The sequence below is a fragment of the Rhodnius prolixus genome, unplaced genomic scaffold (assembly GCF_049639745.1).
Source record: "Rhodnius prolixus isolate KJV_2025 unplaced genomic scaffold, Rpr scaffold_1, whole genome shotgun sequence".
NCBI classification, from domain to species: domain Eukaryota; kingdom Metazoa; phylum Arthropoda; class Insecta; order Hemiptera; family Reduviidae; genus Rhodnius; species Rhodnius prolixus.
In genome coordinates this window covers 45,130,093-45,147,220 of record NW_027411581.1, presented here as the reverse complement: position 1 = coordinate 45,147,220, position 17,128 = coordinate 45,130,093, and the positions used below count along the sequence as shown (strand labels likewise).

General features: G+C 33.5%; 1 protein-coding gene across 3 annotated transcripts in view; it reads left to right on the top strand.

Annotated features, from left to right (window-relative positions):
- Positions 1–17,128, top strand: part of LOC141460566 (uncharacterized) — a 519,534-nt gene that overhangs the window by 471,339 nt on the left and 31,067 nt on the right. For all 3 annotated transcript variants that reach the window (XR_012462144.1, XR_012462143.1, XM_074140735.1), the window contains exon 6: positions 11,861–12,050. Coding sequence is in view for 1 of the 3 variants with exons in the window: in XM_074140735.1 (XP_073996836.1) it covers positions 11,861–12,050 (190 nt within the window). In the remaining 2 variants the exon portion in view is untranslated. The remainder of the gene's footprint in view (positions 1–11,860; positions 12,051–17,128) is intronic.

Genomic DNA, 17,128 nt, shown 5'->3' with positions numbered 1-17,128 from the left:
GCTAACGTAGAATCCACAAACTAAACTACTTTTTAAAAGAACTAAGATCTAATCTCTCACTTAACTTGGATTTCAACTAAACGTTCTAATCTTCATCGAATTCAACTTCTTCAGTCTAAAACTCTCCATCGTTACTGCTCTGTTTTATGTTTCCAATCTAACCATTCTCACAGGAGCTTTTTATAAAAACATTCACCAAAAGTTCCATTCCTGTTTAAATGCTCTTGTCCTCTGAGTGTCATCTCGCTCCGTTCTCGACTGTTAAAACACCATTAGCCTCGCGATTCCAATAAAGAGAGTAGGTTGGTCCGGGAAGACTACTTAGGGAGTTAGTAAGAGTACTTTAGTGCTTTATTGACAATGTTACTCATAGTGCAGCTAGCAAAGGTGTGACGTAATTCTTTTTTGCCGCCTCACATAACCAACTCAATCATGAAATCAATCATTATCAATCAATGCTTCGGGCGGTTAATCAGTCAATCAGTAACAGTTGGAACGGAAGCTTTGTTAAAAGATAAAAAATACATTATCGATCTTCTTTATTTCCTATAAGAATTAAAGGATATTCTGTCCTATAAAAATAAACGATACTTTTTAATGATCTGAAATCCCTTGACAACTTCTTGAAATGTCTCTTCAAAGTATCTTTTAATTAAACTTTTTTCTTCTTTTTTTTTTAGTTACCCTTACTTTTTTTTCTGATACTTCTCTACTTCTAACTTTAATTCCTAAACTCTTTTTTTTGCGTTTCTATGTCCTCAAGGGTTTGATCCAATCCGTCTTCTTTTTTGCCTTCAGCCTTTTTCTCCATCCATTGGACAATTATTAATTTTTGTTGCAAACCATTCTTTCTGTATGATCTTTATTTAATTCGCTCTTTAGTGCATTTTCAGATTTTTATCCAAATTGTAAATTATATAAATTACTTTCTTCTGTAAACATTCTTTGAAGATTTGGAGGCCTGCGGAATTCGTACATTAAGAAAACAGAAAGCTCTCCAACTTAGTCAGTTCGCCAGAAAATCAATATTAAAATAAAAATATTATTTATGAAAAGTTGAAACACCAGGGAGACCATATTAATCTTGGCACAACAGATATTTTACCCCAAAAAAAGTTGTAGAAGACATTAAGCTCATCAGCAATACCTTATAGATCGCAGGTTTATCTCTAGGCCAATTGTTGACATATCTATCTTATCTCCTCCTTTACACGGAGTATACAATTGGGCTAAACTTGGGTCACCAATACCACTTTCCACATTAATTTGCATATCTTACAAACACTCTACCTGCCTACAACCGACTATTTCTACCATTAGAACAGGCTGAAAACCCTAGCACTAATTTACATTAATGTTTCACTTTCCTATATGTGATTAATACAATTCACCTTATCTGTAATCGTTTTCCGTAAAGAAAATAATAACCTTAAAACGATTCCCAACTTAAAAAAAATATAAAATTGGTAATCAAAGAATTAAAAATTATATTTCAGCTTTAAAAAAAAACTTCTCTTAATAAGGGGATTAATGCAATTAATTTCAAATAAGTCGGGATATTTTAATATTAACTCTTTGCGGCTAGGTGGGTTAAAAACTGTCCCACCTTTTGCTTAGCTTTTGCTGCATGGTGGGATATATTTTAACCCACCTCGAAAAGTTGAAGATATTCGTACATACAGCTTAATATGTTATTTAAAGTTTTTCATTCAGTTGGCAGTGCTGTGCACCAATGGTAAATGCGAAAATAAGTGAAATAATTTTTATATTCATTATAAACTTGACCGAGATAGTAAAAAATGGTGGCACCGCACACTGTTCTATTATTTGGATGCAGCTGTTGTTAATTCATATATTGTTTATAAAAAATTGGGTCAAAACATGGAACTTAAAACATTTCAAGGAACAGTGCGCTGAAGGACAGTACTGTACTGTCTGCAAAGTTCCGCTTTGTTTTGGTAAAAAGTTGTGTTTGAATGAACATCATATAAAGCATTAGTTGCATAGTAGTATTATACAATACCAGTGGCCCACACTAAAAAGGACTATTGAAATGGTATTAATTTTTTCTTTTCTTTTTTTCTTATTTCGAGAGTAATGGCTATTTGAGAGGGATGATTACATATGGAAAATAATGGAAATGAATGTTTATTTCCATTTTTTTTATAATAAAAGAAATTCTGTGCAACTAGGGCTTTTATTTTCTTTAAAATCGTGCGCCTCAAAGAGTTAAAGTAATCGCCTATTTTTTTCTTAAAAAAACTTAACGTCCAACTTCCAATTAGGTGTCGTGGACGGAGGCGACTAGCAAACATACTTTACTGTAAATTTATTTTATTAACTATTAAATAAAATCCAAGGCCAAAGACCGGGAATCGAACCCAGTACCACAAAACATATTAGCTTTACTGGACTCGCCTCTAACCTCTCGGCTACCGTGGCGCCTTAAATTACTATATATTAACTCTGAAAAGAAAATTGATAAAACAGTCAAATTTTCTCTACAATTCTCTTCTTTAAAATTCTTTTCAAAAAATGAAACGCATTACTTCTACTGTAAACTCAAGAATTTGATAAGTAGATAGGGATTAGTTCTTACTAGCAATTCCTTAAATTTTGTATAGCACTCCTTGGATAATCTAGGAAAAATTGATTCTAATTTTTAGTCATCCTACATTTAAACTTATACTTTGCTTCAATTAATTCAAGCCCTTTTTAAGGCTATCTATAGGGGGCTTCAATGAAACTATTTGGATTAAGCTGGTTGTAGCAACTTACTTGTTTAAAAGGCATCTTAAAGAGAGAGTTTTGCTTAAAATGGCTTCTAGAGTGGAAGAACTCCTAATTATTAGAATTAGGGCAGTGGCGAAGAAGGGCGAGTTGCCTGATACCAAATTTTCAAGATTATGGTAGTTATTTGGGATAGAAATTAAGTTCTATGGACAATTCTGAACAAAATTGCTAAGGATTTTAGAGAGATCTAAAATGTTCTTAATTAGAAGCCTTGTAACCATTCCTTTGGCTAAACAGGAAAGAAGAATTTATTTTTTGGATTAGCGTGTCGATTTTCTTTGTAAAGATCGTTAGCGGTTTTATTTTTTACTGATAGCGAGTTACTTGCTGAATTGTTTGCACTTGAGTGATTTTTTATTCCTTCTGAGTGGGACTACAAATTTCTATTCTTAACATTAGCCAAATATGAATATCTCACTGTTTTAGGTTAATTAAGGAAAAATTTTATAAGAATTATTATGAAATCTCTGAGCCAAAATAGTATTGTTATCTCGTTCTAAGGGAAGGTTATAGAAGTAGGGAACATAAAGGGTAAGTGAGTGTAAAGATTGTGAGCTGGTCACAGTCAAGAGTTCAACAAATTCATGAAGTACTCTTCAACTGCTAGACACAAGTGCCTTCAAGTAATTCTTTTATTCCAAGCTTGTTACCGGTAAAAATAAAATAACCTTCTACTTCATTTCAACCTCTCTTTCATTTTTAGAAGTCATTTCGGCAATTCTTATATAAGACATTTGTTAGTCGAATGAATAATAGACATTGTATCTGCTTTTATTACCTTAAGGAGAACAAAAATTGCTAAGTAAATCATTGAAATTTAAGAAAAAAATTAGATTTCAGATGTGAAAAACACACATCCCTCCCTATCTCTACCACAATTTTAGCAGTAAAGTTTTTGTTGTAATTATTTTGAGCCAAAATTTCGCTAAAAACTACTAAATTTATTCAGAAATTTGGCATGGAACCGATTTTCATCAAATTTTAAAGTTTACTTCCATATTTATTAATTATTAGTTCCTATTTATATTATCCAGCAATGAGGTCCCTCATTATATTTAATTAACACTTTATGAGTGATAAAGTGTTAATTAAATATTTATTTACCTTTCTTATATATTATTTCTTAAATATTTATTACCTTTCTTCCAGAACGGGCTTAAGAAGCATTTCCTTGAGTAAATATTGAAAATAAAAGATAGAGATCTATGTGAGTGTAACGAGTGGAAAATTGTATAGAATAAAAAAAATAAGTTAAAACTCGATACAGTAAAGTACAACACTCAATGCAGTCCTTAAGGTTGATTGCTTTTGTCGAAAAGCTTAGCTTTATGGTACCTAGTCGAATTAAATTAAATCTTTTCTTTATTTTCCGCTGTTCAGTAATCAGCATTCACACTCATACGAACAAATTCACTCGAAAACCAATTTGTAAAAACTATTTCTTCAAATTTGACCATTACTCAGGGAACTCTGATTCATATTGAATTGGCGAAAACTCAAAATAGGAACTTTCCTCCATTTTCTATTTCCGGGTACTTGAGAAAAAAATAAAACTATAAATTTAGAAATAATAATCTTTCCTGCATAAAATGTTATTTCTCGCAATTTATCCGTTCTTTTAAGTTTATTGTAATTGGAAGAAGCTTCTTAATGGATGCTAAGACGATATTCATGAAGATCGGTTCGCCCGTTTAGGCACTATGTTGTTAACAAAAAAGGTAACAACAACAAGAACAAGAACATTTTTTGAAAATGCCTTTTGTTGCTCATTTTCGGCATCTTTTTTCTCGAAATCTATTAGATCTAGGTTGTTGCAAAAAAATAATAATAATAAAAAAAAATACAGTCATAAAGGAGGATTTTCCCTAAATTTTAAAGAAAATTTGGAAATTTTATCTTTTATAGAAAAAGAAAAAAAAATTGTCAAAGTTGGGTGTTTTTCAGTGTTGCCCTTTTTCGTGCAGTTTTTGAAGATCAACCCATATACAACTGTCCTACCGGACAGTTTTAATAGCTTAGCAACAACGTTGCCTGGTTGATCTTAGCGGAGGAAAACAGTGTAGCTGCTATTTGTACTTATTGCTGCTGTTGACACTATTTGAACTTGCTGCAGATGATGTTGTTTTAATTGTGGCAAATTCGAATAAATCTAGAATTGAAAGATGATGCTTGTTTTGGGGACATCGTGACAATTTGACAGCCTAATCTTCGCTTTTCCTTATAGATAATGTAACCTCCATATTTTAAAGAATACTCTTAAAGGCACAAAGTGCATATTAGAAGTGTATCAGTCATCTCTTGGTACAGAAATATGATGGGTGGTTGCCGGCGCATATTACGATTTTTGTATGAAACCTTATAGCTCCATTTTAGTCCGAATTATTGGCATATCTTGTATTCAACTACACCATAGTGTTCATGAGATTCGTCACTTAAATTTGTTAATTTAATAAAGTGGCATCAGGAAGGGTTACTGTCCTATGGCCTAGGATGGAAAAGAAAGCAGTTTTGTGATGATTGCAGATTCACTACTCTTAATCGGAACCCTTTTCGAGCCTTATAATCATTGCGTTTTTGTCAATTGATAACTTTACGAGTATCCCGGAATGATAATGTCGTTTCTTCTCAAAGAAGTACAAAAAATATTTCAAATAGATGTTCGAAAATTATTATTGAATATATTCAATGAATAAACAACCTTTTTTTAAATCTAAATAAAACGGTGTCTTTTCCAGCAGAAGTTGAGTAGTGTTTTAGAGAAATCAGTTTAGAGAAAATACTCTTCTACTGAATAAATATTTTGACTTGAGGAGAGTTTTAATTGTAAACTTTTCCTTTCGTAAAGTTGGTAAACAGTTTGTTGGCAGGTTACTTATTTTATAAAACTTTTGTTTCGCAACATTTTGCTTTTTTGTTTTTTTTATTAAATTCTTTGCTTCTCTCTATTCGAATACCTAATCTTTAAATCCAATGATCCAGTAAAAATTTAATAATACAATTCCTTTGTGTTTTATTTGATTTCGATCAACCATTTTAAAAAGAAAAAAATGTATATTTGAACATTCACCTTATAAATTCTCTTCCTTCTCAAATTATTACAAACCAGACTCCAGAAACCAACAATACTAAGCGAAATCTCGGACAAGCTTTGGACTTATTCAAGTGCTCAGATAATGGTACTTTATCATACCTTATTTAGATTACTACGAGGGTCGTTTGAAAAGTCCGTGCAAAAATAAAAACTACTTAATTTTTTGGAGTAAACCTTTTTTATTTTTCAACATAGTCTCCTTTTAGGCTTATACACTTCGTCCAACGCTGCTCTAGTTTGTTGATCCCTTCCGAATAATAGGATTTGTCCAAGTCTGAAAAATAGCCATTCGTTTCTGCAATCACCTCCTCGTTTGAATAAAATCTTTTTCCCGCCAGCCATTTCTTCATATTGGGGAAGAAATAGTAGTCCAAGGGAGCCAAGTCTGGAGAATAGGGGGGATATGAAACGAGTTGGAACCCTATTTCCATTAATTTTGCGACCACAACTGCTGAGGTGTGAGCTGGTGCGTTGTCGTGATGGAAAAGGACTTTTTTGTGGGCCAATCGTGGGCGTTTTTCTTGCAGCTCGGTTTTCAAACGGTCCAATAACGATGAATAATTTGCACCTGTAATAGTTTTACCCTTTTCCAGATAGTCGATGAGGATTATTCCTTGCGAATCCCAAAAGACAGTCGCCATAATCTTTCCGGCCGAAGGAACGGTCTTCGCCTTTTTTGGCGCAGATTCCCCCTTGTTCTTTGGTCTCAGGAGTGTAGTGATGTATCCATGTTTCATTCACAGTGACGAAACGACGTTTAAAGTCCTGCGGATTCTTCTGGAACAGCTGCAAACCGTCCTTGCAACACTTCACACGATTTCGTTTTTGGTCAAGCGTGAGCAATCGCGGCACCCATCTTGCGGATAGCTTTGTCATGTCCAAATGTTGATGCAAAATATTATGTACCCGTTCATTCGAGATGCCCACAGCACTAGCAATCTCACGCACCTTCACTCTTCTGTCATCCATCACCATATCATGGATTTTATCAATGATTTCTGGAGTAGTAACCTCAACAGGGCGTCCAGAACGTTCAGCGTCACTTGTGCCCATATGGCCACTCCGAAAATTTTGAAACCACTTATAAACTGTTCTAATCGAAGGTGCAGAGTCACCATAATGTTTATCAAGCTTCTCTTTAGTCTCCTGAGGCGTTTTGCCTTTCATAAAGTAGTGTTTAATCAACACACGAAATTCTTTTTCGTCCATTTTTTGAAAATCACTCGACTTCCTCGATTCAAACGAATGCCAAACACAAAGAAATAGACCGATCTGGCTGAAACTTGGTGTGTGTTCTTCCAAGAGATGCTACTAACTAAACATAACCTCGATACGCGCCAGTGGTGCTATCTCTGTGACTTTGCACGGACTTTCCAAACGACCCTCGTACACCAAGAAATTTTTAACCCGCTTTACTGAGAAGACTTGGTTATTATATTAATTCTGGATTAACTCTCCGCTCAATATTCTTGCTAGTAGGATATATATAACCTAAAGACCAAATAAATATTGCAGATGGAAGAAAGAATAATGCCATGCGTTCGACTTAGGAAATACATAGGTTATCTGCAGTATTTGTTAATATATATTTTTTTGTATTTAATACTGAGTGTCTCAGTTCATGAGCAGACAGGACGGAAGATACACTAAATTTATAATAGCAATATAAAAATATTATATTGCCAATTAGCCCTGATGATGACCTGGGCCCTAGGTCGAAAGCTTGGCAAGATTAAAAAAAATCATGACTGAAATTGGCATTATTTTTACTTTCCTTCTGGGTTATTGAATCCGTTACCCACAACTATGAACAATACAAATAAATAATGTTTAGTCTTTATTATTCAAATTTCATGACAGTTTGCAAACTTGGAATTCACTGTCTAACTTATGTGAGCGTAATCGGAATGATATCCTCAATGGTTGTTACCAAATATATTTACGAGGATTTATGATTCGGTCAGTTGTTCATTAGTTGTTTAGACCGAGCTTAATAATATAATATTATTTGAAAAATTAAAAGAATGTATGAAAAAAGCTTAACGATTATAAACTGCAATCTGTTTCACAGTTGTGTTCAGTTATCTGTTCCACAGTTAGAAATTAGAAAATAAAGTAATTCTTAATATTTAGTATAAATGTTATAATTCACAGATTGCGATGTTTGTAGTAAACAGTATTTTCTCATTCAAAGCAAATGTATTGGATTTAACAAAAAAATAAAATGTGAAACAAGTAAATAGTCAATACAAATACTGTTTGAATCATTAAGTGGTACTGATGCAACAAGTTGTACTAGAGTACACGAGATGTAAAATGAATAAACTTCTGGATGTACTATATACGCTACACGCCCTTCAAATGAGAATGGTAATTCTGCTCAATGGGTTTTGAACGTATTATTCTGAAAGAATCTATTCGAATTTCCTTATTTATTCTAGATTACTCGTAGTAAAGGAAGAGGAGTTATACTCATGTATTAGTTATTTAACTCGTTTTCTTTCCACTATTAAATAGTTATAATAAAAAAGATGAAACTTTTCGTTTGTCAATATTGTTCCAGTAAAATGTTATTGTAACATTGTATTGTAATATTATCAAATTAATATTAAATTAATTATTACAAATATGTAATATTTGTTCAGGTAATGTGGATTAAAAACGGCCTCCATCACGTTTCTCTTTTTTTTGTTCCTTAAGCGTTGAATTTCAGATTGCGAAGTGCGGTTCAGGACGTGGTAGTCCCTGAATCCTGTCTTTAGACTTTCCAGTTGGCAGTACAATTTTACTCCTCCGCGGTAATGGATAGTGACTATCTATCTGTAACGAATGAACGTTGTCTGAACGCGAACAGAACATGCGAAGGCCACTGGTGACTGAAATCTCTACTTTTGAACTCATAATTATGTGTGTGTATGTTATTAATTGCCCTATGTTCAAAAGTGCTACCTAAAGTTAAGTCTTGGGGGTACCTGGTTCTAGGAGGGGAAGTAAATGGCGGCCTAGGATGCAATCCCGAGTCAGTGGAGACTTTTTTATTATTTGATGTAAAAATTATAATTTCACTTTTCGTTTTGTAATAACTATTAATATTAGTTTTGGTTATTGATTCATTTTTTCAGTAGGATGAACAAATAAATGTCAATTTCAGTCATATTTTGTATTTTTTATTGTGCCGAACTTTCGAGCTCTAGGTCACCTTCAGGGCTGTAGAACAAATTTTACATATGGTAGAATAATCCACAGCCCTGAAGATGAAATAAAAGCAATTCGTTTTTCGACAATGGTGCCCTTCTTAGATGAAACATATTGAACGATACGGTTATAAGTAAAGACAACAATTGTCAAAATAGTAAACTTAATATTATGAATGAATTCTGAAATTATGTCAACGCCTAGTACATTAATACCTATGTGAATTCGATATAGGCAATTGGATCAATTTGACAGTGGGTTTCCACTAGGTCAAACATTGCCTATGTACATATTTGACAGTACATCCAGTTGATACTACTGACAGCTGGAGCGCAGCGTGATTATTTAAACATTACATTGCTGCATTTGTGTGCTTTACTTTACGGTATTTAACTGGGTTAATGATCTGTTTCTCTTCGCTGTTCCAATAGACCCTAGAATTTAAAGAATATTTTGCACCACATATTTATTATTAAATTTTGGTTGACCTGTTTCTTTTGAAAGCAAAAATCCAAATCTGATTCTTCTGCAGATAAGTTTCAATGTTATTGTCAATAATTTACGTCGTTATGTAAAATTTGCCACCTTTTAAACGTTTCTTGCAAGTTTTCAGTCGTACATTTATTCTACTTTTTTTTTTGGAGAGGAAAAACATCTTTATTTTTTCGGCAGTATTTCTGCGAACACGATTAAAACTACAAAACATTGCACCAAATATTGATTTGCTTCATTGTTAGTTAATCTTGTCTTAGTTCTGCCGCAACTTGGTTGTTCTCGACGTCGGTCAGTTTGCTGTCCAACTAAGTAGTTTGTAGATTGTCTAGAAATATGTGTGTTGTCTTGCCTATGAAGTCTTTGACATAAGTGTTGTCACTTCCACTACTCTGCGTATTCGATCTTTTAGCTTAAACCACGGTGCTCTTACCATGATACGCAGTACTTTATTATTTTCAAATACCTGAAACTTGTTCATCACGATCTTATTAGCCTTAAGGATCTCCAGCTCTGATAACCCGTCAAAGTTATATATTTACTCGTGCTTTAAATGTTCTGCTTCCTTGTAGAAATAAAATTAGGCTTGTTTCCTAGTTTGGAAGTCATCGAATAGAGTTTAATGCTAATAATCTTGTTTACAGAGAGATATTTTAAAAGACAGTAAAATCATTTTAGTAAAAATTTCAGTTGGTTTGTGTTGCTTAATTTGCATTCTTTTCGGTAATTTGCGTTTTTTTTGTCGTTTTGGTTGACAAGTGGAAAAGTAGATATTTTTAATTTTTTTTCTCTTAATTGTCCCTCTGCCTTTGGCCATTATGTAAATGGTGCTATCTAATTATTTTTCAAAAATCTTGACGTATAAGAGGATAGCGTACCGTTAAACTCCTGGCTGTCAGTTCAATTCTTCGTTGCCATCATGAAGTTAATTATAACTGGCCTTCTTGCTGTCCCCCAATGTTGTACTTCCACGCCCTAAGACCTGACATCTAAGGGTTCATTATAAAATTAAGATTGGAGATCAGATCTTAGATCGGCAATGAGCTACTGCTTTATTGAGCTCCTTGTCCATTGCTCCCTATTTTTCCTGTTATTGCTCATGTTAGAATAAATTGGAAAAACGGAAGTAATTTCGAGCAACTTGTGATCGAATAATAAAAATTATTAGTTGTCCAAGAATTATTTCTTTTTATCTTGAAAATTATCTGATTTTGTCAAAACTCTCCAAATTAATTGAAAACGAAGTTGTATTTAGATTAAATTTTCTCTTAAATCTACCTTTTTGCCTTTCAAGTTAAAATCTAATTTAACTAGTTGAAACCCTACTAGGTTATTGACGGTCGCAGCAGTCCCCTTGGTGACCCAATAGTGAATTTCATACTTACAATTTCTGTTGGGCCCTCAAACGTCAGTTTAAACATTTGAATTTAATTATTTTCAACCATTGTGTCTCATTATTTAGTTATACATTCAAAGTAACAACAATAATAATGAACTTAATTAGTTACAATAACTTATAAGTAGCGTCATGATTCATTTTAACATATTGAGGTTACATACTCGTATAAAGGCAGTTATTTTTCAAGTGTGGTTTTCTAGTCAATTTATATTTGTATAAAACTTTATTTAAATTTACGACTGAAGTATTTTTGCTATTGTAACAAGATATCGCATAACTTGATTTTTGATATGAGAAGAGATACCATCCATTGAATAACTGAAATAATGACCTTCACCACCGAGAAAATCGAGTAGCCAGCACCGTCTCAGCTGACGTTTGGGTTGTTCGGGAATAGTTGAAGGTGAGAGCTGATCAATGAGATGTTTGGGAACAGCAGAGAGAGACGAAAGTGGATTTTTTTTTTTATAAAAAAGATACAATCTTAAATAAGTAATAAGTTATATATTTAATTATCTAATTTCTTTGTTGTGTCATTGATTACAAAAAATTTAAAAACATTGGGAACTTGCGAGTTAAATTGATGAAACATCTATCAGACATGGCAACAACTGATTTTCTCCTATTTCTAAATTTTTGGGTAAAAAACGTTTTTAGTTCAGTAAAGTGAAGCGTCAGCACTCCGTAGATACAATTTCGCGGATTAAATCTTTTCACTTGAAAAAAAATAAAAAATAAAATGGTGGATTGAGAAATAGTTAGAAAAGATAGTATAATTTTTCTAGGAAACGTTGCGATCTGAATCTGACGTCATTATATGTGCCCAAATAGTTAATAATGGTTATTTATAAGATAAAAATTATTAAATATGACTTTTTGTATGATTTCAGGCGGAAGAAAGTTGGATGAAGATGTTTCCAGAAGAAAATCCCAATTCCGTTACAGTTCAACTGGGATTTACTGTGGAGGAAATCCATTTGGACGGTCTGGAATTGACCTGTATTTCTACCATTCCCGCCTTCCTGGGCCACCATGCAAGGCATTCGCAATACGCCGACCATAGGGCCCATTCTATTAGAGGTAAACACCCATTTTTTTTTTCTTTACTATTATTTTCTGCTAGGGTATTACCTGGTATAGCTGGCCGAGGACTAGTGATGCACTTTTCTTTATTTCTAATTATAACTATTAATAATTAGAAGAAAGCATTATAAGTATGTTCGAGGTGTGTTCAAAAAGTAACGGGAATTTTTAAATTTCGCGGGTTTGGAGAGTCTGATTGTAAATTTTTTTTTTTTGTTATGTTGGTACACATGCCCCTGAAGTACGATAAAATTTTCAGTAATATTCATTGTTTACTTCTTAAGTGGCAGCCGTTAAGGTTAGACGTGTTTTTGAGCTTGGCGATTTTTGTTTGTTAAAAAAAATGGATCAAAGAATTTGTATTAAATTTTGCGTAAAAAATGAAATAAAGTGTGTGAAATGTTAATAAAGGCATATGGTGAGTCTGCTATGAGTAAAACAAGGATTTACGAGTGGTATAAGCGTTTCCAAGATGGCCGCGAAAACGTTGAAGATGACGAACGACCTGGACGTCCAAGCACATCAACAACCGATGAAAACGTGAAAAAAGTGAAAGAAATGGTTATGAACGATCGCCGAATCACAATCAGAGAAGTCGCTGATGATGTTGCCATATCAATTGGCTCATGCCATGAAATTTTTTCGGATGTTTTGGGTATGAAACGTGTGGCAGCAAAATTTGTTCCAAAATTGTTGAATTTCGAACAAAAACAGCGGAGAATGGAAGTTGCTCAAGAGTCACTCAATGAAGTCGACAACGATGCGGATCTACTGAAACGTGTTATAACAGGTGACGAAACATGGGTTTACGGATATGATGTCGAAACTAAGGCTCAATCGTCCCAGTGGAGGCATTCTGGATCGCCAAGACCGAAAAAGGCTCGACAAGTGCGGTCGAATGTGAAGGTTATGCTCACTGTGTTCTTCGATTTTAATGGCATAGTGCATCATGAATTCTTGCCACAAGGTCAAACAATCAATAAGGAGTACTACCTACAAGTTCAACGCCGTTTGCGTGAAGCAATCCGAAAAAAACGCCCGGATTTGTGGCAAAACAATTCATGTATTTTGCACCACGATAATGCACCTGCTCACACTTCATTGCTTGTTCGTGAATTTTTAGCCAAAAACAAAACTTTAACGATGCCCCAGCCTCCATATTCGCCAGACATGGCTCCATGTGACTTTTTTCTATTTCCAAACATAAAGAGAACATTAAAAGGCCGTCGTTTTACAAGCATAGATGACATTAAAAGCGAATCGCTGAAAGAGCTGAAAGCTATCACAAAGATCGAGTTTCAGAAGTGTTTCGAGGATTGGAAAAAGCGCTGGCACAAGTGTATTGTATGCGAAGGGGACTACTTTGAAGGCGACAATATTAATGTAGATGAATAAATAAATATTTTTTTCAAAAAACGAAAATTCCCGTTACTTTTTGAACACACCTCGTATATTTAAAATGTAAAAAGGTTTAAATGGAAGAATAATTTTTCTATCGCATTATTTATTATTATTTTTCAACATATTAAAATTAATAATATCTAGTCTAATTTAGAAGCCAGAATAAATTTGTTTTATCGTCAAATAAAAGCAACCAACACATCATTTTAATGTACCCTGTCTGCAAGACTTCAAGACTTCTTACGGTAAGAATATCTTGCCAGGTTGTTGGTCTAGTGGTCAAGAGCATAGCTTTGTAAGTAGGAAATCTCCAGTTCGAATCCCGCGTATGACTACACTTTTTTTAAAAAAGTATTATGATGTATTAAGTATTATGAATAACTGCACACGCGGGATACGAACTGGAGATCTCTCACTTACAAAGCCACGCTCTTGATCATTAGACCAACAACCTGGCAAGATATTCTTACCGTAATCACAATTCAAGAAGTCTTGCACACGGGGTACATTAAAATGATGTGATGGTTGCTTTTATTTGTTGATAAAACAAATTTATTCTGACTCACCCACAACCATTACATTACACTACATTCTTTAAAATCTTCAATTATTATTATTTTTGTTCTTTGCGTCGCAAATAACATTTTTTGCAGTCAGAGGACCTCCCAAATCGTGTATTTCTGGTTGAAAATTAATATCGAAAACCGTTCACGAGTTGATAAAATAGTAACTTTGATCTTAAATATCTCGACTAATATTAGTGATATCGAAACCGGGTCAACGTCATTTTCCACAGTTTCTTATTTAGTTTTCATAATCATTGTCAAAACCAGTGGTCCTTATGAAACCCCAATCGGGTTTTTGGCCATAACTCCGCTAAAAATAAATATACAGCATCGGGGGTGGAAAATTTGAAAACTAGACCAAAAAAACGTATAGTTTACTTCATGGATTTTAACTTTCCTAAAAAGTTATTAGCGATTGGTGCGTTTTAAATGGACCACCCTGTATATGTTTACGCGTGATATTTACTTGAATTAGTCTCTAACAAAGCAACCGTCCGGAAATTGTCCAACAATTAAAAACAGTAAAAAAGAAATCAATTGATCAGTCAAATAATCAATAACTCTAAAACCGCTGCCCTAACCTTTCATCCAAAGAATCTGTTAATAGTCTAAAACATCATAGACATCGCAGCTATCTTTCTTCAAGCAACACCTCCAGGTGTTAAAGTTGGAGTTAAAAGGGAGCTCATCTACTGGGAGGCTCTCCCAACAAATTATCATGATCTACATTGAACCCTACTTTCATCTCTTAATTTAGAATCTTTTTTCTTTTTTTTTTTTTTTTTTTTTGCATAATCTCTCAGTTGTCCCACTTTTTTGTTTGCTTTAATATTAGCTATAATATTAAGCTTTGCGGTTAGATAAATGTTCCAGAGTGGTAGCTAAACATACTTAATGGAATAGAGCGTTATCACAACGGAACAAAAAGAAAATAAAAAGTTTGCTAAGGACATAATCATGTTGTAGGTTTAAAAGATTAATCATTATGCTAGCCTCTGACGGCTTATTGTTCAAATTTAAAACAAAAGCAGTAGTTTCTGGATGGTTAGGAAGCGGGGGGGAGAAGATTGATTAAGACAGATTGTCGGTTTTTGCATGAACAAACACGTAAGATTAGAGAACAACGCTAGCATGGATAGATCAGCTTTTTAACGTTTCTACTTTGAATATTATCATTTTAGGTAATCTTGTTTTTAGTTCATTTAGTTTTTATTTTCCATGGAAAAACCACCAAACTCTTACCTTTCTGTTTTGGGTTTAAAGAATAATTCTCGCTTATGAGTCATTTTGTTTTTTAGTTTATTTATTTTGCAACTGTAGTCATTACTATAAGGACAGCTTAGTTATTTCGCCACGTTGGCAAACTTACGCAGCAACCATCCCAGGAGATCGGCGATATGTCTTGAAATGGTCGCGTGACCACCGTCGCTTTAGTCTATGATGTGGATTTGAAGGAACTGTTATAGTAGACATGTTGTGGATCAGAGGATTGTAATGACTGTATAGATTTGAGTGGAGTTTTGTGTAGCAAGATTGGGGCTATTTCAGAAACAAGAGGAATATTTAGATCAGAGTGTATAGTATGATTGGAGACGTAGAAGGGAGCGTTAACTGTTGTTCTTAGAATTTTAGACTGTAAGGTTTGAAGTCGGTTGATGTTCGATTTTTTGGCACTTCCGTAGAGTTGTATTACGTACGTCCATATTGGGGCAAGTAGGGCAGTGTATAGTTTTCTCTTGTTCGTAAGAGTCAGTTTTGTCGAGTAGTTTTTTTTTTGTTTTTCCAAGAGTCAGATTTACTTGAAAAACAACGTATGTGTACACCTCCATTTTACAAACTTTTATTTTCAAATCTTTTAATATTTTATTTTCAGACAAAGACCTTGTATTTTTGTTCTTGTATATTTTACAAATCGATATGTAATTGCTTACGAGTTATCACACTCTATTATTCTAAGAAAGTACTACAAATAGCACTTTTCTATTAATAATGTTTTAATTTTCTCTTATTCTAAATAAAAGAGAAGCATTTCAGCTAAACGATTTTGCGTTTTTTTTTCGATTTTATCGAAAATGCCGTAAACAATTATCTTGTTAAACAATGGTCTGCAATTCTTTGCCCAACCTAAGTAGGAAAAAGTTTGCGACTTATTTTCCACTTTCCACTACTTTCAGGCTAACTATTTTTTGAACTGATAGTTTTCCTGACTGTGGTGTAGAACCCTAAGCCGAGGGCGTTGAGTTAGCAAGTGTAGATTGTGACGGAAACAGAAGTTAAGGCGAATTCTCTACAGCCAACTTATTGATCTGCTACAGAGGTAGATGGTAGATGAAAGACTGAAACCAGTTGCAGTTTTCAGACGGTACAATCACGTCTAAAATGAGCGATACATGCAATTTTTAAATAACAATAATATTTCAACAGCAAAACCGAACTTTTGTTCGCTATTTCAGGTTATTATTAACAAACATGGGAACTGTTAGTTTTAGTCAGTTTCTATAAAAAACATTTTACTAAAAATTATTTTCCAAAATTGATGAAATTGGCTGCTATAAAGTTTTAAGACTGTTTAAAAAGAAATAAATAAATAAAGTACCAGTTCTTGTCTAATCGTTGAGAAAACAGATCCAACGTGCAATTTCTTTAAGTAGCTGTTTTATGAAGCTAATATAGTAATCGTGTAAGGTCTAATAACATTTTATTAATCTATTACCTGGGGTGATGCATGTAATAATAAATTAAATTGCCTATATAAGAGGAAATAAAAATGCTATTTAAAGTTGACCAGAGAAGGGCAATGAAGTCAGGTAGAGTCATTGTGGTTTTACTTTCTGATCTAGAGTGTATTTAACCGAGGGGGGTCATAAGGCCACCTAGATCACTTTTTACCTCAGCCATAAAAAAAAGATCTAACTTTTTATTGCTATATTCAACTATACACCGATAGATGAATTAATGCTCTTCGCATTTTATTCTTTGTAATTAATTTTTTTTTGGTTGCAAATAATATTTTAAAAGATAAAAAACTTTATATCAATATTTAATAAACCTAATGATCTAACGATCAGCTATTTGCCGAAAACTACTATTAAAAATTGCCATTACTTT